The sequence below is a fragment of the Rissa tridactyla genome, chromosome 5, assembly GCF_028500815.1.
Source record: "Rissa tridactyla isolate bRisTri1 chromosome 5, bRisTri1.patW.cur.20221130, whole genome shotgun sequence".
Lineage (NCBI taxonomy): Eukaryota > Metazoa > Chordata > Aves > Charadriiformes > Laridae > Rissa > Rissa tridactyla.
In genome coordinates, this window is record NC_071470.1 from 58,111,786 (window position 1) to 58,139,072 (window position 27,287).

General features: G+C 41.1%; 1 protein-coding gene across 4 annotated transcripts in view; it reads left to right on the top strand.

Moving 5' to 3' along the window:
* EGF (epidermal growth factor) overlaps positions 1 to 25,605 on the top strand; it is a 62,438-nt gene extending 36,833 nt beyond the window's left edge. For 2 of the 4 annotated variants that reach the window (XM_054203930.1, XM_054203932.1), the window contains 12 exons: positions 110 to 333; positions 3,661 to 3,828; positions 4,643 to 4,792; positions 5,233 to 5,382; positions 6,025 to 6,141; positions 7,715 to 7,840; positions 10,255 to 10,374; positions 12,363 to 12,513; positions 15,190 to 15,354; positions 18,610 to 18,712; positions 22,183 to 22,285; positions 23,783 to 25,605. In XM_054203930.1, coding sequence (XP_054059905.1) covers positions 110 to 333; positions 3,661 to 3,828; positions 4,643 to 4,792; positions 5,233 to 5,382; positions 6,025 to 6,141; positions 7,715 to 7,840; positions 10,255 to 10,374; positions 12,363 to 12,513; positions 15,190 to 15,354; positions 18,610 to 18,712; positions 22,183 to 22,285; positions 23,783 to 24,006 — 1,801 coding nt within the window. In that variant the 3' untranslated portion in view covers positions 24,007 to 25,605. Of the gene's footprint in view, positions 1 to 109; positions 334 to 3,660; positions 3,829 to 4,642; positions 4,793 to 5,232; positions 5,383 to 6,024; positions 6,142 to 7,714; positions 7,841 to 10,254; positions 10,375 to 12,362; positions 12,514 to 15,189; positions 15,355 to 18,609; positions 18,713 to 22,182; positions 22,286 to 23,687 lie in introns of all 4 variants that reach the window. The other 2 variants (XM_054203933.1, XM_054203931.1) reach the window with 2 other exon arrangements.
* Positions 25,606 to 27,287: the final 1,682 nt, after the last annotated feature.

Here is a 27,287-nt window from a genome sequence, read left to right on the forward strand (position 1 = left end):
GTGCCTCAGGCCTTTATTGCTCTGATCTGATCTTTCTTTGAAAGAACTCTGCGGAGAGGAAGGCAAATATTTACTTACTAACTTTCTGTATGCATTTTGTTTTCTAAAGGAGATTATTCTGGACTGACATGGGGGTCAGTCCCCGGATTGACAGCTCTTCATTAGAAGGCATCGATCGCCAGGTTATAGCCAGCACTGGTCTGGTGTGGCCCAGTGGAATAGCTCTCGACTACTTAGCCAACAAGTTGTACTGGTGTGATGCTAAGCAGTCGGTGGTTGAGAGCGCAAACCTGGATGGTTCTGGTCGTCGAATTCTTGCACAGAATGATGTAGGTGAGGCTTTGGGGTTGATAATTACCTACTGCTGCTTGACAATGTACGTGTGTATCTGCATATGTAACTGCATGTGAATTACCAGCCAGTGGCTGTGCCATATATCCAGTGCAACTCTGTGTTGAGGTTAATGGCATCACTTAGTTCTTCATTCTGTCACCCAGTTGACTTTCATTTATTCATTTGAGGAAGAGAACACCTTTCCGACATTCTCCGCTTTTACTAATCAGACACTTTGCATTGTACAGAGAACTTCTCTGCCTTCACAGAAAAGTCAAAAGAAGGAAAGAGTTAAAAATGTGGTTTGCTTGTTCCATGCACGGCTGCTTAGTGTAATTCAGGTTTTGCTGTGTTTATTATACCAGTGAGTTATATTGATGTAAGCTGGAAGAGAATTAATCTTGGCTGCTAAGGTCCTTGAGAAAAGAACCTACATCTGCACAGTGTTGAACTGCGATGATTCTAAATACACAATAGACACTGAATAGAAAAATGATTTATGCAATATGCTGGTAGTTGTTATGGCTGAGATTTCTGTTGTTTGACACGTAACTGTGTTGTTCTGGAGCAAGAGAACAGAAATATTAGCAATGAGGGACTGATGTTGTACCACATTGAAAGTAAACCATGTGTTTAAGAATCTTGTGCATGGCAAATTAATTTCTGGAGAGGACAATTCCCTTTGTGCATGATATCTCTCTGGGGACCATTTTTAGGTATGCATGCAAAACTTGGGCACAATAAGGACTCCTGGCTCAATACCACGACTACCATTGGCAGAGTCTTTACAGTTACTCTGTTAAGCAGCTGCTGTTCTAGTCTCTGCTCTGGGAAGGCTTGTGTTCATCTCCTAAGCGAGATGCCCTCCCACTTGTTTGGAGGTGAGCAGAGTGAGGTCTTGGAGGAAGCAGTGCTCTCCAGTTCATAAGACATCAAAAGTGCTGAGCAGAATGACTTGCTAGCATTCCTATCTTTTCCCCTGCTGCACAGATTCTGCCGCATACTCCACCTTGTAACTGATCTGCAAAGGAGAACCTTGAAGCCTGTTGAAAGTTTCACTTTGTTTCTGCACAAGGAATGGGACAGTGTCCTACAGGGAAAAAACAGGGAAGGAGAGCTAGGAGTGCTGGAGAAACATAGGGTATGGGAAAGGAACAGCGATATGGATGTTCGGAGGTGGGAGAAAAGGACATCAACTGATGGAAAGAAGTGAAAGAGATGAAGTGCAGACCTGTAGGGGTGTGAATTTAGAGAAGCAAAGAGACTTGATATCCTAATGTTTTGCTAATGCTGTTGGTGAGAGCAGAATTCAGCTTCTGTTCCTGGACAGCTGAACACTGGCGGACGGACAGGAAGGTGGCACCTCTTCACAGGCGTTCTGCTGTAACATGAATTCTTATTACAGCAGCTCCCTCTAGTGCCCCTGTACTAAGAATTCATAGAACCACAGAATCACAGCATGGTTCGGGTTGGAAGGGACCTTAAAGATGATCTAGTTCCAGCCCCCCTGCTATGGGCAGGGACACCTCCCACCAGACCAGGTTGCTCAAAGCCCCATCCACCCTGACCTTGAACACTTCCAGGGATGGGGCATCCACAGCTTCCCTGGGCAACCTGTTCCAGTGCCTCACCACCCTCACAGTAAAGAATTTCTTCCAATCTTAATCTACGCTCTTTCAGTTTGAAACGGTTACCCCGTGTCCTATCATAACACTCCCTGCTAAAGAGTCCCTCCCCATCCTTCCTGTAGGCCCCCTATATATATACTTCATTCAGTATAGCTGCATGCAAAATAGGTAAAGTTATTTCTGCTCTTCTGCTAACCCCGTTTTCAGCTGTAAGTAAAACAGCCTGTAGACACCCACTCAAGGCAGTGAACAACACAACCATTCCTTTTGTTTATGCAATGGGTCAGGTTTGTACTGTTGCAGTAGGGGTTCATGTGATTATTAACTTTTCTCTTCCAACTATCTTCACTGATGACACTATACTTCTGTTTGTAATCCTTAATGTATTTATAAGTTAAGAGGTTAAGGACTGCAGTGGTACAAAGTGAGGTGCATATTCAGACTATGAGTAAAGACCAGGACAAAGAAAACCTGCTTCAGCCAGGAAGCACCCACTCTGAAACCAGGTAGACATCCATGGAAGAACAGTATGTGGTCTCACCTTCCATTGCAAAAAGCTTGCCCAAAAGCTATCTTGAAAGCAGGAGTTTTCTAAATGTATAGAAAGAATGCATAGTCCCATATGGACTAATGACAATTTTCTGTCATGGTAGAGATATTAAAGAGTCAGAATCATTTTGCAGAGGTCTTTATGTCTGCCCTTATATATAAAAGTATCCTTTGGATTCCGATTTGCTGAGCTTCTCTCTGGAAGTCAAACCAGGCATCCGTGTTTTTCTAGTAGAGAAAATATTGTGCTACCATGGAAAAATTGCTGTATTCTGAACTCGGGGTGAGATTTCTCTCAGCTACTGTTAGTCATGTGTTAGGTGCCTGGTCTAAGCTGGTGCCTATGTTGCTGTTGTTATGAGTGAAAAGAGATGAAGCTACCTGGATGATGTATTGCATCCTGTGGTTTGTGTTAGCTGTTACTGTTTGTTAGCTGGCTAACAGTCAGTGACTAGCTAGTCACAAACTAATGCTGCTAGTTGGCTGACGTGAGGAAAATTAATTCCTCTCTTCAATTTTCCACTGTGATGAATTGGCTAGTGAATGTCTGTGCGTGTTTATATGTACATGTGGACCACTGTATTGCACTTGTGTGTACTTTTGGCACAGAGACCACACACTGGCTTTGGGGTCCTACTATGAGTTGATGGCTATAGTGTCTGTAGCTCCCAGGCTGCCCTGTCCCAGTACATTTATGCAGGATGACACATTCTATGAGCTCCTCTCCTCCTTCTTACGTGAAGACTGCCAAAGGAGCTGTGTACCTCAGCAGCTCTGTGCTGGTCCACTTACTGGCAGAGGAGGGAGGCACTCCGCTTCTGAAATGCTGGTCCCAATGCTGCTTCAAGAAATGATAATGTCTGAGGTAGAAGATCTTGTGGACTTGATCTGGTTGGAGGTCAGCAGCAGTATAGAGACTGTACTGAGCCAGGCAAGTGTCATAGCCGCCTCTGCTAAGAGCATAAGTAACGTGCTCATGGCCCATCATTCATGGACACTTATCCCTCCCCATGAGAAATCCAAGTGGAGAAGTTGCTATGGCTATGCCACTATCCTAGAAGTAGACCTTTATGCAGATACTGCTTTTGTTTACATGGTTTCTTGTGTATGTTCTCCAGATGTGGAAATGAGAAATCTAATTTCTTTGTAGGCCACCCTTTTGATGTAGCGGTGTTTGAGGATCACCTTTGGTTTTCTGACTGGGCTAGGCCATCACTAATGAGGGTGGACAAGAAGACCGGCCAAAACAGGGTACGTCTTCGAGGCAGCATGCTGAGACCCTCATCAATGGTTGTAGTTCATCCTTTGGCGAAACCAGGTATACTGCAAAAATTAAGCAGTCATTCCCTTCCAGCCTCCCCTTGTTCACTGATATCATAGAATCTTCTGGTTGGAAAGGACCTTTGAGATCAATAGAATAGATGTCCTAGGGGAGAGGATTATCTTCTCAGAAATAGTCTCTTTAAAAGGCCTTGCATAGTGAGACTGGCATTTATTGAAAGCATCATCTGGGCATGTGTCCCAGGAATGCTAACAGCGTATATTTATTTGTGTATTTATGATCATGTCCAAGAATAGATGCTGATCAATTGCCACAAGGCTACCATAGTCTTTTAATTCCTATTTATCCTAGTTTATTATCACCTCTCACACATACAAATAATAAAAAATGACACGGAGAAAGATTTTGTAAGAATTATTAGTTTTGGATCAACTAATTAGATTTTCTGTTGGGAACAATCTCCCTGTAAGCAGAAAAAAAATAATTCAACAGACCAGGTTTGAGAGAAGGTAATCACAGGTTCCCTATGCCCTTGTCACTTCCTTATGCCTGTTTCTTTCAGGGAGTGTTAGGACTGTAAATATTAAAGGAGAAATAATAAAGGTAATTAAAAAAAAAAAGGTGATACATTTATTAGATAGAGTATACAAATCTGCTTTCCTGACAGAGGCTAGGTGATAATGTCTATGCTTTACTATAAGAATCTGTTTTTAATTTAAAAAAAAAAAAAGAAGGATGTTCTATTTTTTGTCAGTTCTTATTCTTTTTCCAACTGCTTCAACTCTGCACAGCTAAAAGGAAATGTTGACTGAAGGAGCAGCTTGTTAAATTGCCTGTTTTTCTGCATTAGGGGCAAATCCTTGCCTTTATGAGAATGGAGGCTGTGATCAGATCTGTGAAAACAATTTTGGAGTTGCCCGTTGCATGTGCCATTCAGGATTTGGGAAAACTCAAGATGGAAAAACCTGTCGTGCTCTGAATAATTCCAACACAACAACAGGTACAATCCTTCAATTGCGAAAAAAACGTTCCCAAACCCTTGAGGATCCTGATAGATAGCATTGGAAAATAATTCACCTTGCTCTACATAATGAATGATGGTTTCTCTGAAGAATGAAAACACTGGGGTGTTGTCCTGGGACAAAAGCATGTCTGACTGTTGTAATTTTTTCCATATTAGTAGTAAGAGAGATGTGTGCGGTGCTGAGAAGTACCGTGAGCAACAAGTGGCATTCCTTGTCTTTTGTATTGGAGACAATGCACCAGTAAGTGGTTTTAGGAATAATTTGAGGCCAGAAACAGGCTGGTCTGGGAGGATACTGATGTTTATTTTAGAAGGAAATCGCCATGATTTTTGGAAAGTAGACGAGTGATGGAAAATCAGAAAGTTAGTTCAGTAGATTTCAATAGTCTGTGTCACTTTTTTCTTGTCTTTTCCAGGAAGTGTCTCTATGCACAAGGAGGTAGTGCCAATGCCAACACCAGAGACCTTGCTCCGGAGCACACAAAGCAGTGGCATATTCAAGGATACGGACAGTGGGGAAAAGCAGAAAATCAGCATTTTGTTGATGGCTGAAATCATGGTATCAGGTAGAGTCTGATTGTCTTCCTTATATTTACTGTGAGGCTCTGAACAGGTTTACAGAGCAGAAAGAAATCATAGGCCTTAAAGGGAGAAAGGCTCAGCGTAAAGACTTGTGGCATTCATGCTCTTAACTCTCTTTACAAGAAGATGGGTCTATGCAATTATGCGAGGTAGGACAGCTTTTTTGTTTGTCTCCATTTTCCTTCTTTATGTCAACAAAACTTAATAATATTATCCAGGTCTACAGGACAAATATTTCTAATTTTGAACTCTTGTGAAAGTCTCTCCCTTAGATTTTATAAGTATATTAAGTTCCTCTGAACAAAATTGCAATAAAACGGTTGAATTCTACATATGTTCAGTGATACTAGAAATTGTACAATTGCTTTTACATACAGTAGTCATAAATCCTGATACTAAATGACACTTCAACTCCATCTAGACAAAGACAACAGCCCTAATGGTTGTAATGGCTTGTCATCATTAACTCTGGAGAGCTATGTTTCAGAATTTGCCTGTATGTTCTGATTTTCTTATTAGTTTGTTGGTTAGTTGGTTGGTGTTTTTTTTTTTTTATATATACAGTACCTCCTTGGATCTGTCCAAATGCATCTAGTGGTTTTTTTTTCTTTTTTTTTGTACTATAGATCAAGATGACTGCACTGCACTAGAATGTGATGTCAATGCACAGTGTGTTTTGCTGGAAGATGGTGCTATGTGCCAGTGTTTGAAAGGATTTACCAGGAAGGGGAAATCGTGTTATGGTAATAGAAGACATTAATACAATCTTCTGGAAAATTAGACTGGGGGAGAGGAAGAAAATCTATCTTTTCACACGTTGGCAGCTCTGCTGCGTGAGCCATCACAGAAAGGTCAATGGTATTGCTTGTTTTGAAAGGGATGATGAGCAGAGAGCATGTGAGATGAAATGGCTAATTATCACATGCCTTATTTTCCCCTGAGGCATGAGTGTTAATCCTCTTAAAATTAACAAGCAATAATAGGGATAATAGGAATAAAAGCATAATGTATTTATTTGTAAAAATTGCCTAATTATAAAATCTCGGTCCATAGTTGATGTATAATTTAAAAGTACGTATTAAGGAATCTCTTAAAAATTAGTATTTCTGATGTAATGTTGTTGTGGTTTTGGCCAAATTGGCCAATGGTCAGTGACAGATGCTCCCCCCCAACCTCTTGTACACGGAGAGGAGGAGGAGAGATAAAGAGATTTACGAGTTTAGAAGAAACTAAACTACTTTAATGAAATAGTTCTTTAAGGTCCCTTCCAACCTGAACCATTCTGTGATTCTGGGATTCTGTGAAATAGATACAGTATATACAAAATTGTATCAGGCTCCCAGGATGATGTCACCAGCAGGCACTGGGGAAGTCTCAGACTGGATTCAGTGATGGGTAGGAACTGGATTCCACAGATGAAGTCAGGAACACACAGATCGGGATCAAAGGCAGATGAAGAGGCAGGGTCCTCCTCGGACGTCGGCCATTGAAGAAAAAGAGTTGACCCTTTGATCCCTCAGCATTTATACTGAGCATGGGGCAGATGGGATGGAATACCCCTGTTGGTCAATTTTTGGTCACCTGTCCTGTCCGCTCCTCCCTGCAGGTGGGATCCCTCTACACTTTTCTGTTTCCGACCCTCCAACAGGGCAAATAACGAAATTAGCTGACCTTGGTTGTTATAGCAATAAGTATAAGCAAGAGCCTGTCTGCATACTGTTCCTTGGCACAAACCGTAAACATTGGTCTTATCACTCTGAGAACGAACCATTTTCAACACAACATGCTGTTAATTTCAGAGAGTTAGAAGAGGCCTAGCTAAGAAGTAAAATTACTGAACAGAAAATTGGTTCTGTTTTACCTCAAACCAGGACAAATGTTTATATAAAAAGTGCTGCTCTTGTTTCTTTCTAACACTAGAAAGACTCTAACCATCAGACAACACATTGCTGAGAGTGGTCTTTACATTTTTGGATTTGCATACAATATAAATGAAAGCACTTTATTCTATAAGGCTAGTTTTGAATAGAATCATTCCCTCCAAACAGGATTATTTTGAAACAAGTGGTATTTATGGAACCTCTAGGTCTCCAGTTGAAAGTAGCCGGATGACTGTCTTAGACTCTTTAGAACATCCACATCAAATTTCATACCAAGAAAAGACCACAAAGCCCTTCTCTTCCCATTTGCTTCAGATGCACAAATGACAAATGACAGCATAGTCTGAGGGAGATTCCTGATATAGACATTTCTTTTTATTGATTTACCTGAAGGTTTCTTGACCCATGTGTTCCATCTCCTTGTTTTATCTCACAGATGTTGATGAGTGTGCTGTAAATATGGACCGCTGTAATCGAAACGTTTCAGGCTGTATCAATACGGAAGGAGGCTACGTCTGTAAGTGCCTGGAGGGCTACACTGGAGACGGAGTCCATTGCTATGGTACGGGCATGTGTGAGGGCTGTGCTGTGTCTGGAAAGCTGAGGCAGGATGAATGAGCAAGAGACATGTCTTATGATTCAGGCTAGCCTTGCATCAAGCTGTGAAGCTGTCAAATGAGCTGCTCTGGTTCTTTTTGGAGAATCAGGTTGGGGCATGGATCCTAACAGTGGCTCCACCAGACAGTTGACATTTATCATTTCTTCCTTTTTGATTCTTTCCCTCCTGTTTGAAGTGTAGCAACCTCAGCAACTGATCAATATGCAAAGCCTGTAGTTGTCAGTGGATATCTGCTCTCAGTGTTTGCACTGTCTTTAGTAGCTACAGCAGAAGAGAGAGAGGAAGAGTGAAGGGGAGGAGGGAGACAGAGGTGAAGCAGTAGAGCTTTATTGAAAATCGTTGCCATGAATATAAACGAAAGCAGGTATTGAGTGTGTCATAATACTCATCAAATAATTCCAGGTCGGTTTAATAGGCATGAGGTTCAAGGTGTTGACACTGGCAACTTGAGTACATTTAGAGTCTTGTTAATAATCAGACCCACTGATTTTCCCATCCAGCTCTAATGCCAGGTCTTTAGTTCATTCCTTTCATTTCTTAATTTTTTAAATCCATTTAGCAATAAATATGAAGGAGCAGGAAGCTTATTCCCCCCCGTATTTGACTAGCGCACAGTTTGTTCAGAGCTTTATGAGAGTCTTGGCTACTCTTTTGTCCTTTTCTTTTTCCTTTCTCCTTTATAGCCTAATTCAAAGCCCCTTAAATTTGACCCAATTCTTACAATAGTCTTTACTGGACTTTGGTTCTTCGACACAGATAAGGCTGACATTAAAATTAAGAACAATATCATTATTATGGGCAGGGTGTGGAAAGTGTCAGAGGCAGGAGGTTTGAGAAGGCATTCTGCCTACGGTGGTTAGAGATCCAGAGCTCATGTCTTTGAGGAAGTTTGGAAGTGCAGACAGAAGTCACAAGCTCCTCTTGCTGTCCCAGCACCACCTACAAGGCACGTCCCCAAGCAGCCCTGGGAATGATTGTGGTACATACCACTATTATTGAAAACCAGTCCATTATCTTTCTGAAGTCTTTTAAGTCCACAACATGGTAAAATATGTTTTCACAACGTTTTACAAGTGATGTGATCTTGTTATGATGTAAACAGAATTGAAACTAATTTTGTGTTTGATGACTTGAAATGTACTATAAAAACCCAGAAACCGTTAAGTAAGTGATTTTGTACGTCAGTTTTAGATGCCTGCATGCATGCACAGTGTCCAAAAATTTGTCAGTAGATTCAGAGGCGGTACAAGATGAGTTTGTATTGTGTTGTTGGAATCACGCTTCTTGAAATATGCTGCAACAGTTCTGTTCATGTATTTTTGCTTTCAAAACTGCTCTGAATTTTCTATTTTGAGTACTAGAGTACTGTCAGTACTGTTCAGTACTAGAGTACTGGATTTTCTGGTTTGGGCCAGTTCCTTTTAATTTTACTGTAGAAAAAGTCCCAGTAGTTTAAGCAATAATGTCGAACAAATTGAGATGATAGAGCTGTGATTTTATTTCCCTGAAGTAGATCTGGCACATGCATTCTGCTGGCAGTTCATAAAATGAATTAGAGGCTCCCTCACTCTGGTATGTGAATCCTTTCAAAGTTCTCACCTTTGAGGGGGGTAGCTTAGGCGCTTAGTACCCACTATGCCGGTGGCAGCCCCGGGGGGTGAGTGCCAGCCTGGCAGGAGCTGCCGCCATGGGCTGTGCTGCAGAAGGTGTGGAGGCAGGCAGAGGGTGTGCGTGAGAGGCATATATGAGCCTAACACAGGCTCTGAGCCTGGAAACTCTTGTAATCAGGGAGTCTCTTCATAGTAATTCAGAGGCTTACTTCATTTAAGTGTTCACACAAACTGGATGAACCTGTAGGTTTCTAGACTCTTCTATCCAAATTTTTTTGTCTAGGCTGGACCAGGTGGTGATACAGGGGTGGGCAACTCCCTACTCCTGAACCCTTCTGCTGTCTTAGTGCAAGAATGCCAACTGGGAGTACCCTAGTACTCATCCAGGGTGCAAGCTATCATTAACAATGCCAGGAGAATATATATAGTACAAATAAGTCTTCTCTTCGACTCTACTGTGCTCTATGTACTCTACTGTACATTTCATGGGGAAGCATTTCCTTCTCCCTGCGGAGAGCTTCTACAGCAGCCTAGCACTCTCTGAGAGGCTGGGGAGCCTGTGATTAGTTGGCATAGAAAGTACCCCGGTTGCTCTTCCATTGTGTTTTCCATGAAGGCATATTTGCAGGGGGAAGGTCTTTGGTGTTTTTCCCCACTGTCAGGAGACTACAATGCTGCAACTGCTGCCCTTTTAACCGATGCTCTGAGGCATTTCGTTCTTCTAACTGCAGACTGTTTGGGTAACAGATATTGATGAGTGCAAGACGGGGTCCCACACCTGTGGAGAGAATGTAACCTGCACAAATACAGAAGGAAACTTCACTTGCTCACATGCTGATGATGCTTCTGGGACTGGCGTCGGTTGCAGTGAGTAAATGGAGTGAGCAATTAAAATCAAGTGGCCCTTAACTAAGAACTGTGCTCTTGGATAAATTGTTATACCTAGAAATTAAGAAAACCCTGTACAGTGATGTACTGGGCAGCTTGTTGATCCAATTAGCATTGCTTTAGGAGGCTGTTTTGAGGTGTACTAAGGAGACCAGATCTGAGTTTAGTTTGGAAATACCTACATCAAGGTTCAATGCGAATTTGTACTGTCTAAATGTAATGACACATCTATCTAGTGACCTTCACAATCAACAGCTGAAGTTTTGCTCCTTGGAGGTAACATTTTTGGAGGTGATTTCAGTCTGTGTCATTTTTCACAGTCACTGTGCCTTCTTTCCCTCTGCAGAAGGCTAGCACAAGAGCCGCACATAATTTCAGTCCCATTTTATTCTTCAGAATAAACTAGTCTTTCAGATCCAGTGGCTAATTTTTCAAAAGGGCTCTGAAGCTCTTTAGAAAACCTGGTTACCAATTTAGTGAAGGGAGTTGCTGAAGGTTCAGCACTAGTGACTATGAGACCCTCATTTCAGTGCCTCAATGTGACAGCAGCATCCCATGAAAATGTGGAGCCGAGTGACTCATCGTCTTATTCTCTGTGTCAGTCCTTGTCATCAGGGTGAATTTTACTCCAGGTCAAGTGACTGTCTGATGATGGAGGGACACCATGTGATTGTCACAGATCTGTTCCTGCCAAAAAACAGAAGGAAATTATGGCTTTTTTAAATAGATCTATCAGGATTCCCACCCCCTTTTCACTTACTGAAGCTTTCAGTAGTTTCGGATGTCACTCAGGGAATGATGATTTTAAATGATACAAGACTTGGAAGTAATGCCTTCTAGGTCCATCAGTTGTAAGTCTGATGCCATGTATTCATGTGTGTTAACACACTGCATTACTACTTTGCCTAATATGCTCTTTTAGCAAGCTGAAATTTTCTTTAGAGAATGCAGTCACACCTGGAGTTCACTAAAATCACTCATCCCTTTCCAGTCAGGCTCTTTGCCATGGCTATTCTCCTGCAAATGAAATTTTAAAAAACAAATGTCATTGAAGGTCATGTTGCAATAAAACTGGTGTGAGTCATAAAACTGATCCCATAAATGTATAAGAGCGATTAGGTGCATTTGTGCTAAGCTATACAGCTAGAAATTCCTTGCCATGTGTAGGTGTTTGGTTCTGACATATAGATTTGCTGTAGCATCAAAATAGGCAAGAAAGCGCTCCTTTTCTGTAAGAGCATGTCTGCACTGTAGGTCGTGCTGTGCAGAGATATTAGAACTACCTTTAAAACTAACTAGTTTGGATATCTATGTAGGTGACACTGTGTGTGATTCAGAGCAGGCTACAGAACCCTTTGAAGAATTGGGTCAATAGAGTTCCCTCCTTCCCCAGGGATGCTGTTATCTGTACCCGAGCTCGCTTGAAACAGTAAAAAATCTGATCTGCAGTCCCACATAGATGCAAACAACTGGATGGTAGCAGAGTAGAAATAATCTGCATACAAATGACAAGTTGCACGTGAAAACTTCTCAGTCTGAGATCCAAGTGCGTGAAATGCAGTCATCTTTCACCTGTGCACCTGACTCTGGTACTTTATGCATGGTAGAGATTTACCTTATCCTAAAGCTGCATATGTTGTAAAAATCATTTAAGCATAAGTAACTAGAAAGCCAGTGCAGTTTTTCTTCAGAGCTGTACTCACACATCTAAATAGACAGAATGCGGCCAATCTCTGTGAGTCTTTCATTGCAAATCTAGAATCAAGCATATTTAGTATTTTGATCTAAAGTTCTGTGTGCCTAAATTTGATAAGCAACTTAAACAAAGAGGTAAAATGCAAGTAATTGGTCAAAATTAGAGATTTTTACCTAGTTATCTATCTTGAAGTTCTGTAAGTCTTTCGTAAGATCACATTGTCAATGCAGCCAGAAGTTTTGAGATGTCCTTGTGAAATCCTTTGTTTCAGAATCTACTGTGTCCCCCCCTGTTGTCAGCAATGAATACTCTACACACCCTGTGCAAGGTGATTCTGTGGGATGCCCTCCTTCGTATGAGTCATACTGCCTCCATGGCGGAGTGTGCAATTATGTTTCTGATCTACAAGACTATGCCTGCAAGTAAGTACAGAAATGTGTATCGTCTGTGCTGATGAATGGTATCCTTAGGGCTCAGCTGATTGAGGACAGTGAGGCATTTGTCCTAAACTATCTGTTCATCACTCATTCTAGCAATTATCATTAGACTCTGCGCTTTTCTGTAAGTGATCACTATGAGTTTCTCTAAGTGGTCACTCCATTCACACTCATTGCAATTAATAGTAGGGTTGGATTTGTTCCCTAAGCACTTGATTCTTTGCTTTGGAAATGTGAGATAAGTTGTTAAGTGACTTAGTGCTCATGGCTTTATGAAAGAGGTGCCTGCTGTCTCTCCTGTACATGTTAGGCTGACTTATACCTCCCTGTTGGCCTTGCTGTTATGTGTAGTACTCACTGGGATGGAAGAGGACACCTCTGTTTTGGCTTCTCTGATTGGGACCAGGGAGGAGAAATCTGGTGTCAGCATCTGCCCTTACAGTTTGTAGAGTCTTGGTGCCTGGCAGAAAGGGTATGACATGATGGTCCTCTTACAAACAGGGAGAGTAGCAATGAGACCTCAAAAATGAGACCTCCTTCCTCCTGTCAATATTTTTGTGAAGCCTAATTCCTGGTTCCCCAAATGCAGTCACTGATAAAAGCAAAAAGAATCTCATATTTTCAGAAGTCGGCCTAGGCCTGGTCAATGTGACAACCTAGTTCCATGGGGTAATAATTTCTTCAAAACCATTAGTGCTGGAGCCTAATTGTGTAACTCAATTATATTTCAATCTGTGTTATATCTTTCTTCGAAATCAAATGTATAAGTGTTTACAGTGGGACAAATCCAATGCCTGCCTCCTCCCCTGGGGTCTCACCTGGTAAGCGAGGACCTGTGCAGGGGATGGATGCTGTTCCATAGCAGGCAAATCTCCCTCTGTGTCTCAGGAACTCGGGTGGCCCTGGTATAGCCTGGGAGTGAGGAGAGCAAGCTTTGTGCTGAAGGGTTTCTTTGACCCACCATTTCCCCAGATCTTCCTTGTACTGCACTGCAGCAACCTCTGTACCAGGCCATTCCTGCAAGCGCTGTCAAACCCTAGGCTTTCTTGTTTTTAAATACGAGTGGTCTCCCCTGCCTACAGACCTCTGTGTCTGCAGAGGATACGTATCTCATGTACATACATGGGAATGAAGTGGATGCTTTGTGCTGCGCGTTTCCTAAGCTTGCAAAGCCCTTGGGCAAAGCCATTACAGGAGGTGGGCTCATGGCCATGTCTGGTATTTGTTATAAGTTTTTAGTGTAAGTTTTAGAGGCACTGAAAACTATCTTTTTCACCTCATTGAGTTTCTCCTATCGAAACTGAAGAGTCTACAACTGCACAACTTTCAAATTGGATCACGTCTTTTTCTCTTTTATTTGTTAGGCATTAGTGCATAATAAGAATCCAAATGTATGTATTCTTCAGTGCTGGAAGTGGAAGCCGTTTTAAAAATTAAGGAGCAACAGTGCTTAGCCGTATTTTGGGGGGCCAGGGTTTTTATGTGGACCTTGCTGAATTCTCACATTGCTGAATTCTCACTAGATGGCAGCATTCATTCATGTAGGCTGTAATAAGTTAAATACCAAAACGAAGTCATGGAAAAAAGTTACCTAGCAAAAATATCTAGCAAAAATGACATACCAAAGGTGGTTTGTATTTGAATTAATAAAAACTTTTACACTAGAAAGTAGATCTTCTAGCCTTTTTTGGAAATTAATGTGCTCTCACATTAAAAAAACCAGCAATTTTCTGCCTTCCAACATATATGCATTCTAATTTGTGACAGAATGAGAGTGTTTGTGCCTGATTTAATAATGAATGCTGATATAACGTTTTCAGGACATTAGGTAAAAGCTGCTGCAGGTCAAATCCTGCTTCTTTTGCTCATTTGACTAGCTCTTTTGATTTGAGTAAAACTAGACTGGTTAAAAATTGTGAGCAGGATTTGAGCCTACGTTGCTGAGAGATTGTTATGAATTGAGTAGACTTTTCATTTTTTATGTTTATTATTTCTTTTTTTATGTCTCACTTTGGACAGTAAAACTAGGCTGGGATTCTTTTTGATGTATTTCACATGTTCTAGTAATTTTGATTTGAAGCTTTCATGCACTGGTAAGATATTTCCATGTTGGGTTTTACAGTGGTAAAAACAAACAAATAAACAAAAACTGCCCATGGAAGAAGCTTGTGTTAAAACCAACTTATGAAGATATTTCTAACCCATACGAGGGGTTTTTATTTTAAAGTCAGGATTCAGATTAAAATCTGATTCCCTTAACCAAATCACTGTGAAAATACAAGTAAATATTATATTGCCTATTTCAAAGAAAGGGAAGCTTGCTGCTGGAAACAGTTAAATGGAAAACCTTAGAGAAACACTAAACACACAGCACGGTTTAAGAGAAAATTATTTTTTCTATTCTTTACTCATTAGAATCTGGAAATTATAAACTCGCTGTATAATTCTATAGCTTTACAGTAAAAAGGTCTTTTAATATTGAATTCTACAGATTTTGACAGCCATTCCTTTAAAGTCATTTTGTCTTCACCACTACTAAACTCAACCAGATATTTCCGTAGCAGGTGCCAACGGTAAATGAATACACAAGGTGACTGAAGTGATGATCTGGGCTTTTTCCTCTGCTGCCTGTTACAAAGCGTGCTTGCTTCCTTTCGGCAGCTGTGTGACGGGCTATGTCGGGGAGCGGTGCCAGTTCAGCGATCTGGAGTGGTGGGAGCAGCAGCACGCCGAGCGGGTGAAGATGCGGAACATCACCATCACAGTGTGCGCAGCAGTGCTGGTCCTCCTGCTGCTGCTGGGATCCCTGGCTGCCTACTGCCACAGGTAGCGCTTCCAAACACGCGCGGTGAATGTGTGGCACAGGGAATGAGGTGCTGCTGACTTTCACAGAGGGCTCATGGCAAAGCACGAGAGCTGTTCCTCAGCTGGTGGAAAGCGCTGTATCATCCTTGCTACTCTTTTGCTTTTCAGTAATTGGATCTATGAATAATTCGGAAAGTTCTGGCATGTCCCTTGCCTCTAGTACTCTCATTGGTGTTAGTGAGTGACGTGTGTCTAGGGGCGATGAGGAATAGACCTAATAAGGTTTGTAGGGGAGCCATAGTTTGTATCGATGAGAGAGTTTAGGAGCATGCTATTCTTCCTTGGTTTCTTAAGAGCTGTAGATGTCTGAAACTGTCATGGTAGGGTTTGGCTCTTCTCTGCTAGCTATCCCCTTAGTTTGGTTTTGCTTCCCTTTCAGTGTTGAGTGACACCTGAAAGTTTCCTTGTCATTGAGAAAAGCAGCGTAACCTTCCAATAGCAAACTTCCGCAGTGATGCCTCCCTCCAGCAATGAACATGAAAGCAGTTTTCCTCGCAGTAGAAAGAGTAAAATCAGATGATGTGAGCCTAAGGCACATCTGTTGTAAAAGTACTCCCTGGCATTTTCCATGGCTGTAATGAATTGTACAGGTTTGATATTCTTCTCGTGGCAAAAAGAATCCCTCCAGTCACTATTTAAGAACCCAGTCTGATATGAAATTAGATGTCATCGATGTTCCTTGGACTGGAAAGTTGTCAGCATTTAGTAAGTTAGTCTTTTGGCCATGACTTTGGCAGATAACTGTTCTCAGAGGCTCTTGTTTATGTGCATATTTGTATTTAAAAGTAAACAAACAAAAAGCCAGACAGGAGCCAAACCAAGAGTCTTCTGCTGCATGCCGACCTGCCCTCCGTGTGCAGGGGTTTTGTTTTGTGGCTTAGGTTGATTTTAAAATTAGACCCTCCTAGGCATAAAAAGTTAAGGTACAAAAGAAGTTAACTATGGAAGCTGATGTTTTCCATTCTTATTCAATGGTTCCTAGCATATTTAGTCCATAAAAGTAGAGAAGCTGCCACATTTCTTATTTTCTACTAAGTAATGGTAGAGGTCCAGAATGAAAGCTAAGCGCAGCCTGGTTTGTTCTCATGACCTGGGATTCAGAAGCTAATCAGTGGAATGATACATTCAGAATAGACAACTTGTGAAATTGTTATGTTTCCCATATGTGCCATATAAACCATCATGAAAAATAGCCAGAATACGGCTGGTTTTAAGGTGTGAAGATATTTATTCTCTTCCCTTCCTCTCTTTTTTGTCATTTCTCCATGATTTACGTTTCTTTCTTGCCAAATGCTTTTGATCAATATAACTATTTACCTCAACAGCAAGTTTTCAATTACATGCTTGACTTGATTTGTACTGCAGTTATTACTAGCATAACTAGATCAAAATGAAACCACTGACCTAAAATGCCTATTTAACTGCAGTGTGGAAACCAGGATTTGGGTTGAAATTGCTGTACTGCTTTTTCACATAACCTACTGTATTTTGAAACGTACCAATTAAGTCTGTAATAGTCCTGTTCCTTCCCCTTTAAAATGGAGACGCCTGTCTCCTTTTAATTGGAGGAAATGAGGTTGGAGATCTACGCCTGCCAATTTGAAAAATGTGTAAACTGGAGGCCAAGAATACCAGAGTATTGTGTTGGTTTGTTCAATGACTGTAGTCCACCGAAGAGCATTGTGTTATTCTTAATGTTATGTTTATGTAGTCTGACTGTATAGTATGCCAAGTTCCCTATCTTTCTTGGGAAGCAAGGAAATAACTCTTTTCCAACAAAAAAAAAAATTGTATCTGAATCGCAGATTTAACACCCACAATCCCTCCTCCTCAATTGGCCAAGACCGTGCAAAAATCCACAGTAGGACTGGGATTAGGATTGAGAAATCCTTGGCCTCTTGCCCATGCTCGGTCAACTAGATTTCACTGCCTCGTCTGCTTGTGCTCAGTCTCACACGACGACTCCCGTGCTCGCCAAGCCCATCTGGCATCTGTTACTCTGCATGCTGTAAAGTAAATGTAGAACTAGTAGCAGAGCACCCCGGTGAGGACCGTACCCGTGTGTGAGCTCTGTGCAATGGATTTTCTAACCCTTGAGTAACAGGCTCAGGTTTTGTCAGCACTATGCCCTGTAATGAAGAACGGGCACATCTGGGTGACAAAACATGAACAGCAGCCTTGCCACAGTGTCAGGAAAAGTAAAAATGGACTATTTTACCTTATTTCTCAGTTTCTCAGCATTCTGCTCTGTGGATATGCCCTCAGATCTGACACCTATTTGATTTCATATTAGCAGTCCCAGTCTTATCCTCTACTGGAGACAATTACTTTTTTAAAGAATGTTTGAATACACAGGAACATGTTATAGAGAATATGGGGAGAAAATCCATGATGGAGACAGTTCTTTCTCATTTCTGGCAAAAAGCAAATTTTATTTACATTGGATTTTCATGAAGGGAGCAACATACGATAATCATGGAAGGTGCACTTTCCCAGTTAGGATATGAATGTGTTGTAGAAATAAAAGGAAAATTCCTATTTTCTTTGGTACACGTATATTAAATTTCATTTAAAATGAATGAGGCTTCTGTAATTTGAAGAGTGTAACAGTGATTTTCTTAGATGATGTCTAAGATCTCAATCATGTCTCTGATTTGGATCTCAAGCAGTGTAAATGGGCTCTTTTTCTTGTGACCATGTTTTCTATGTTGGGGCCTATATGGGCTTTTAATACTGCCTTTTAAGTGATTGCTGTTTAACTGCAAAAATAGCAACTTTTGAATTTATGGATCTAGCCACTTAGAGCTGATTATTCCTTTTCCAACTCCAGGTTGTACTCTTGGCTTTTTCCCCCTTGAATTAATTCTGTTGATCATGCTTTTTCCTGGAAATGTCTTAGTTCCAAGCTTTTTGAGGCTTTCAGTTTGTTTATTTCATAGTAATTTCTGAAATTGTTGTTTTTCATACATGATGTAGATGAATGCAGAAGTGACTTTCATAATTGTAACTATCAATGGTGTATAAAAATACAGCCAGATTTTTATTTCTGAGCTTCACCCACAAATGCTGTTCATTTTATTGGCTGAAACCTAAATTTTTAATAACAGGAATGTATTGTGTCCCTTCTGCAAATACCTATAGAATAATGTGTGAAAGGAAGCAGCATCTGTTCCTCCCAAAGCAAAACAATTTGTTTCAGCTTTTGTTCTGTTGCAGAAGTCAAAACTTGTATAAGAAGAATCTCTATGCAGAAGTGGTAAGAGACGCGAGCAGCCGCGCTGACAATGAGAACGTGACACCTACTAGCAGCAAGTCTCGGGTAAGTATATTAATGCGGAGTGGAGAGGGAAGCAGGAAGGATCAAAGAGTGTTAGGGATCCACTTGAGATTATCCATCAAATAATTCACATCTTAAATATATTAAATAACTGCTAGAGTCATCAAGTGCTTTGCTGTGAACCCTAGTTCATCTTACCTCATTGTTATCCCTCAAAGTTCACAGCTGCCTGGATGTATTGCAACCATTAGCCAGTGTTATTGTTAGCTTTGAACACAACAGTTGGGGAACTGTGTTCTAAATTAAGGAAATGGCAATGTGATGACATGGCATATCACAGAGTTATTTTCACAGGAAAGTATGCCCTCAGTAAAAAAGGCTTCTTGGAAGCCAAGTATTGTGTGTGCTACATGAGAGGTTGAACTTTATTTTGGGCGTTGATGAAATTAAATGTCTTTGTATTAGAGGCTGCTGCCTTGTAAAGAAAAACAACCAGGGTGTTATCAGGCAGTTTGGGAGGGAATATAAAATACAAATTTTGCACTGGTGTAGGTAGAAATGCCATCATGATCTGGTTGTACTGGCCTGTTTCTGTTGTCAGTTTTGAAGTTGCATCAGAGAATTTGGCCCCTTAAGATCTGATCTAAGGACCTGATTCTGGCTGCCATTAAAACAACATTACACTGCTGGGTGACAGCAATTGAAACTTGAAGTTGGCAAAAGTGACATAATTGGCATCTGTGGCTACCTCTGTGCCCAGGCTGAGACTCCTTTCTCAGAATGGCGTGACTTCCCCTGAGAGCTTGTCCGCAGACACGTATCATCCAGCTCTGAGTTAGCTGCTGTAATGCAGGTATCACCACACTTGTCCAGGTAGCATCACATTAGCTCAGCAGCGTACGCTCTTCAAAACAAGCACAGGTATGCCAGTGGAAAAGACTAATGGAAGTGTTTATACTTGTACGGGATTGGCGATAAACTCTAGCGAAGCACATACCTTTTTACTGGGGTAATGGCACACATGTTTTTCTGGTGTAGGTATTACTGCAAGGTTTTAAAGCCTTCCACACCCAACTATAGCTGGGAAGGTACAAGAACCATGTGCATAGTAGTCGTGGTCACAGAAGAATTTGACTTCAAATGGCCTGAAGTTTGACTCTGCTCCAAATCTTTGAGTCCAGAAAGAGATGAGTTTGTTCTACTTGGGAGTCTGTTTGAGGGGTTGAATATCATGGAATATTTACAGTGCAAATCCAAGGATTTTTAATCAACCCAAGGAAGGCTTCACAAATGGTTTAGATTGAGCATCTGGCAGGATTTGTGAGTGGGTAGCCACTGAAACACATTATCAAATATATGTTGGGAGTACTGAATTGACTTGACCCTGGTTATGACATATTGTTCCTTAGCTGGTCAACTGCATACTCCTGGGGACCTTTTATTGCCAGCACTTTGTTCCTCCAGGTACTGGACAGCAAATGTGCTGAATTGCAGCGACATTATCATTTGTTCACAGCAGAGACAAAAACCACAGCTTGCAAAATATCTGAGGCTGGGAAAATGGGAAACATTTGTTGGGGCTGGGAACAGCTTGTTGCCTGGGAGCGGTGCTCTAGGAGGCCTGCAGCTCATCAGCTCTGTCCCCACCTGCTCTTGCCTGCACAGTTGATGCTAGTGGTCAATGACATTTTTGCTGAATATAGGAGTAATTAGACAGCTAAGCAATGGACTGAATCAACAAAAACAAATCTAGCCTACTCATCTATTACACACTCATGTTAAATTTCACCATGCATTCGTGCACTGGGAGACATCAAATACATTAATAAAGTAATTAATTGCAAATGGCTTGTTGCAGTCTGGAAGAGGAAATCACTGACCCTTTGCTAATTCTTGCCGCTTACACAGTAATGAATTCCTGTGGTTTCATGCATGTGATTTTCTCTGTGCTGATGTAGCCATTGAGTGTTAAGTTCACTGTGGCTTCATGCGTGCATGCACTCAGGTTAGAAACTGTGGAGTGGCCAAAAAGCAGCAGGAAGTTGTCCATTTCTACTGTTCACTTAGAGTGGATTATTGGGGAGCTTTATGTGAAAAAAGAGATTATACTACATTGGGGACAGAAAACTCTATAGCTCCTCAGCTCTTAAGGTACTGGAATGGGTTTTTGGGTGCTATTGATTTACACAGCATAAATAATCCTAATGAAGGACTTCAGATGGGAACTGGATGATGTGTATGCTGTAACTGTAAAAAGCTCAAGAAATTTGCTCCTTTTGCAGCCCCCAGTGCTACTGCTCATTCGTGAGGCTGGGGAGAGGGAGTGCAAAGACTTTTTCATTCTTGCCCATCCAGATTAGTGTAGAGAATAACGAGGCTTTATGCTATCACACATATCAGATACTAGGTATTGTGATACTGAAACTATACATATAGATTGTCCGAGTGTCATTCACTTTTCCCTTTACTTCTATTCTGCCAAGTGAGGCTACATTTAGCTGAGGGTATGCCTGGGTATTTTTTCACATTCGTATTAGAGTTCCATAAGCCAGGCCAGGTTTGTCCTAGGGATATGTAAGCCTTGGTAAACTTCTGCACATGCCTGGATTTTGATGCTATTCTGAGACTTTTTGTCCAGCAAGTGTTCTGCTTTGCACAGTCAAAGATATTTTGCAGAACCATGTGTAGCTGAATCTCCTCTGGGGGTCTGTCACATATGGGTTAGCAGCTGTAAGCCTACAGATTTTATGTAAATGAACTGATGCCTAAATAGTCACACCTGCTGCATCTGTGATCTACCCATATAAATCCACCAATTTTCCACCTGGACCACTGAATCTGTCAGTCCTTCTGTTAGAACATGTTGTTTTCTCTTCTTCCCTTTCCCTGCAATTTAAACATCCCCTTTTTACTGAGTTTCCCTCTTTCTCTCTATGCTGTTTCAGCACAGTGCTTCACATTGCTTTCCTCTGCCTCTGTTTTTTCTGTTTTCCCCCTGGTCTTTTCAGCATGTTCCCCCAGAAGGTCCCATCTTCTGCTTCCAAGGTGTCACTTCCACTGTCACCACGGGACGATAGAATTGCAGATCCCAGGTGGTGCTGAGAGCCAGAAAGGGAGGCTCACTTCCTTCCCTGTGTCTGACAGCGTTTCCTGCTGTCTGGTTGAGGGTCTCTCTAATGCTTTAGAAGTGGCCCTCAGTACTATGGAGAGGGTTGATTTTCACGTACTTTTATTCTTGCATCTGGAAAGGTTAATTTGCAAGGCAAGGGAATGGGTAGTTCTTTACTAGACTGGGATTGCACACTTTCCAAAGAAAGACCGGGGCTGTCATCAACTCAAATGTTTAATTATCTGCAGGGGAAGGGTCATCCCAGAAGCCAGGATGACCTTTTTCCCCCTGCTGTGGTTGGAGTGTGTGGCCCTTCTAGTTTGCCTCTTGGGTTTCCGAAAACTGGTTCATTTTTTATTAATTTGTGGTCTGTATATTTTGTGCATATTGTATGTATTTGCAGTTTGCAGTTGTTAAGGAGGGTAACAGTTCTCTGGAGACTAAAGCGGTTGATCTAATTGAGTGTGAGACAACAGATCCCCATCCTGCCTGTCCTTCAGAATATGGTGAGTAGGATTTCCTTCCTTATTAGATCTCTCCTCACCTTTGTACCAGCAGGAGCAACAGCTGATAGAGGAGACAGAGAAATCAGAATTATCTTTCTGGCCTGTTTATAGCTGCCATGCACAGCAGAAGCCATGTCTGTAGTGCTGTGAAGAGACCATTCAGTCCTTCACTTTGCAGATTACTCATGAGAAGTTACACTGCAACAATTACACATAAGAAGCCAGATGCTTCTCATGATAGTAATAATATCATAATTTTGCATTTATATAGGACTTCACAGGTTTGCCCCATAGCAAGTTATGCCCATCATACTGACGGGGAATGTACATCCCTGGAAAGATCTACTTTGACAGTCCGTATTCATTTAGGCAGGATAACTGACATGGTGTGAGGGGTCCAGGACTCCCCAGAAACCTTTTGCCCTGCAGCAGCAACTGCAGTTCTGCTTTTTGTGTTAGACAAGGTGTTTGCCTGGGGAACATTTGGTGCTTAAACAAAGATGAGATGAATAAAGGAGATGTGCCTCCCATCCCTGGTGCAAAGGCAGCAGGCAGCACAGACGCACACAATGGGGTTCCATGGCCCGCAGATTACCAGACGGACCACTATGAGTTTTAGCAAACGCTGCCTTATAGATGGCAATTGAATCTCCTAATTGCTCAGGTGGTGAGAAATGGTGGGGAAAGACCGTTATCCTTAACCATTTGTCTTGTTTACCTTATATACCTCCTAACTACAGAAGTTACTAGAGAACCCAGTTTGTATCAGTCATTTAAAATATGCAAAGACAGATGTTTGAGGGTACTTGAATGGGCAGGCAACTTGCAAGATTTTCAAAATTGCCCATCCTGTCCTTAGACATTCGTTGGGAAATCACTTTATTCATCACTGGAAAATATGCCTCACATTTACTTCACTGGACTAATATTGTGAACATGTGTAGAACTGTATCATCCAGTGAAGGAAGCCTGATGTTTCCAATTAGGAGGCTCTGTTTTCATTTATAGTTTTATCAGATGCAGCTATTGGAACAGAAATTTCTCATGACAGGTGTGTGATTTTTCTCCTAGTTGAAAATTCTTAGTAAAAGTGGTTCAACCATTTTAGACAAGAAGACTGGTAAATAATCTGATGTCTTTTCTAACATGTTATGGGAAGTTCTTACATCATGCTGGTGAATAATTCTAAAATCTTTTGACTCTGGAGCCGGGAAGGTGGTCTTACTGTCACAGGCATGCATTTTCCTGTTCTTGCATATTAAAACAGAAAACCATGAAATTTGCCTAGGATGAGTCATTAAAATCTGAAGCAAGTTCTTGACTTTGCCTCTTTTTTTTTTATTCTTTTGACATGAATTGGTTTTGTAATTTTCTGAACTCAATTCTGTGCTTCCTTTCATAGCTTTCCTCTCTCAAAGCTGCCATTAGCTTTCTTTTGGCTTAGTTCTTGTGAAGCTTCTCAAATGGCTTTCAGTAATACATATCCATTTTCTCCAGTGGAAGAACAGCCTATAACATATGACAAAGCAGCAGAGACTTCGGCAGAAGAGGAGAAAGAACAAGGCTGTCAACAAGAGGTTCCTGTTGGTGAGAAATTGCGTCAGCCCATGGGAGCGGCGAAGGGCCCTCCCCAGGCTCCCTGGAGCACCCCTCCCAAGCCCCTGCTGGAAAGGGAACCCTGCGAGCTCGCCCCAGCTAGCCTGCTGATGCAGCCAGACTAGAAGCAGCCCGGGATTGAGTGGGAAAAGGAGGAAGTCAATAGAGAATGGGAACTCATGAAACACTGAAGCAACCCTCATTTTTCATTAAAATCTGCTTTAGGAAAAAAAACCCTACACAAAACAAAACAGAACAGAGAAGTCCTTGGCACTCCTCCCCTGTCATCTCTGCTTGGAAGAATTACTGCGAGCAATGTATTAGCAATGAGTACTCTATAAGTATCACTTTAAGGGGCACCGCTGCTAACTTCATTAACTGCCTGCTAAAAGGACACTGAGGAGAAAACAGACTAGAAGATGATTTGTCAGAGATAAGTACTTTCTAATGGAGTTTATTGCAAGTAGTGGTCTTTACACGAGCACACACTGAGTCCAGAAAACTGCCTGGCAAATGGACCACAGGCACAACTGCAGAGAAACTGGAATGGAAGATGATGCAGGAAAATGAGTTAAAACCAAATTTTTTTATTAAAATATTGTTCAGAGACACTTTAAGCCTCTCCCTAGCACTGCTGTCAGGCCACTGTAACTTCTTGGACTTCACCAGAGATGTTCTTGTATCTGCTTCTGTGAGTGAGCACCAAATGGGGTCTTGCATTTCCCAGGTTTGGTGGGATGGAGGATTGTTTGTGACCATATGGTGTTAAGTGAGAGGTAACATTTGAGGGGAAAGGTGATTCTTCTATTAAATTTTCCAGTCTACACTGGTCCTTCAGAGCATTACAGGATTGTTTCTGGACTGGGGCAATGGACCTGAGTCCGCTTTCAGCCCTGCAAGGAAGCGTGTGCTGGAGGTGTCCTTGCCTCACAGAAGCATGGCTGGCAGCAAAACCTGGAGCGTTATGTAGGACTTGGTGTGAGGAAAGAAGTCAAGCCAGTTGCTGCTCCAAAAGAATAGGAGGAGTCGGATAAACAAATGAAAAATCACCTCAGTTTGGATGGACTTCCACATAGCTGATTTGTGCCGCATGGGATCAATTGGAAAACAACATCAATTTTTCTTGTAACTGGCTTTCTAACAGCTACAGTTCCCTTCCAGTTATTTACTAAGAACTAACTCACTTACAAAGCTCTGTTCTATACAGAGTTGTAACTTAGTTGTTTATCATCTCAAGTCATTTTCACCGGTGCTCTTGACTCCCTAAGGCTGTTCTCAGAAAGTTTGGGAAGATATCTGGAAATCAGCTATATTAGTAATAAAGTTTTAGTTGTAGGGCATCTTTCAGTCCTCTGTCTTTAAAGCCTACTACTATAACCACCAGACACCTTCTTTAAACCCTGCTACAGTGCCCACCACTAGTGTTCTTTGTAATTCATTAGCTGGATAATAGTGGCAAACATTATTAATTTGTGTGCTTACCATCCTGCTTTGTGGTTTTTTAGAATCCTGCCAGGAAAAGGTATGGGATGTTGTCATTTGGTTACCAGGTCTGTGATTCCCCAATGATGGGAAAGAGTATTGAAAGGCTTTTACCTCTCGTTCAAAACAGTTACACGCTGCAGTAAATTTGTGGAGTCAGTTCTGATTTATGTTGGTGTAAACAGTAAGAATGTTGAGCCCAAGGTGTCTGAATTACAATAAAGATAATGCTCTGTTGTGTAGAGAGTTGTCACTTATTTGTTTATCTTCTAAAGTGATTTTTCTAGTGGTTTTGAATTGCTGAGTTTGTTTTCTAATCACATCAGTTCTGAATTCAGAATAAACTTGTGAAATGGGCATTTCCAGAGGTTAGTTGGAACCAGTAGCAACAAAGACTCGTTCTCGTGTGTCAATGGCAGCAAGGGTGCTTCCATGGAAAGAGAAGTAGTTGAGCAGAGTTGGCATACTAAACTGTGTTCAGGAGAGGGCAGCCACTGGGTTTGAGCCATTAGTATTTGGTAGATTTTATTTTAAGTTCAGCATAGTTAAATTTCATTAACGTTGTTAAAATATCTAGTTTGGATTCCTTGGTCTTTCACAGTTCATCATTGATCTCATGTATTTTGATGGGAAGATAGTCCAGCTAGAAAGGCCCTGATTCAGTAAAGCATTTTATTTCTATGAGAGCTAGAAAGTAAAACGACTTTGATTCCTGCACTTTGATTATCTCTGGTGAAATATGTTTGTGTGCTTAAAATCAAAGTGTTGCATTGAATGACAGTCATCTTTTAGTAGGAATTATCCCTGCTCAAAGGAAATAAAGATTTGTAACTTTGAATCTTGTCTAAACAAAGGTGTTTCAGACTCCTTACAAATTAGTTTCATATTCCACACCCCCCCGCCTTTTTTTTTTCTTTGCTTTCCTTCAGTCTAGAGATCTAATTTTAAATTTGATAGTGTTCTTTACAGAGTAAGATAGGAAAATCGAGCTGATATGTTTTTGTAATTAGGGTGTTTTGAGTTTTAAATGTTTCCTAAACTAAGCTCTAAACTCAAAATAATCTTTAGTGTAAAACCTTGAGATAATATTTCAACACAAATATAATATATTTGGTTTATTTGTATGTTTATAAAGCTATTGATTTATAAAATAAAACTCAAAAAGATCCCCGGCGTCCCTCTTATTTTAAAAGAAGAGAATGCAAAATTCTGGTTTCATTTAACCCATGTCATGTTTGTTGACAGCTCCATCGGTTTCATACAGCCGCAGTATGTAATGGGTTGGTGCAGCACGGGTTCATGGGTTTTTCTTTCCCCGCTCAGAAAATCTATACTAATGAGGATTACCTTCTGCAGCTCACAGGTAGATCCCAGCTTGAATACAGTAAGTTTTTATTTATTATTTTAGTTATACATTCCCATAAACCAGTAGAAGACATATACTCCTTTTTGTGCGCATTTTAGTGGCTCTGTTATGAATGTTGCTACTTGTTTGTCTAGAAATATTATCTATGGCTTCACGACATACTTTCAAACCGGTGTCCAAGATGTTATTTTCAGGCTTTGCATGCAGATCAGTTGAAGTCAAATGGTTGAAACCTGGAGAATCCTCAGTTTTTTTGACTAAACTTTTTTCAGGTATGAAAAAAGTCCCCCAAAACTTTTAAAATTATAAGGCTTTCTGGGTATGTAGCTAACTTAGTATTGACCTCAAATCCTACTGGTATACTCTGAATTTTAAAAATAAAATTAATGTGTTATATTAAGCCATAAAAGAGGAATTTGGAAATGTAGGGGGGAAAAGCTTGACAAGTCCAAAGTGAGAAAAATATTGGGAAATTATAAAGAGCAAGGGAGAAAATGAGTTTGTTTAATTTATTAAATCCTGACTTCATTGAAACTGACGTTTCAATTCTCTAAAGCT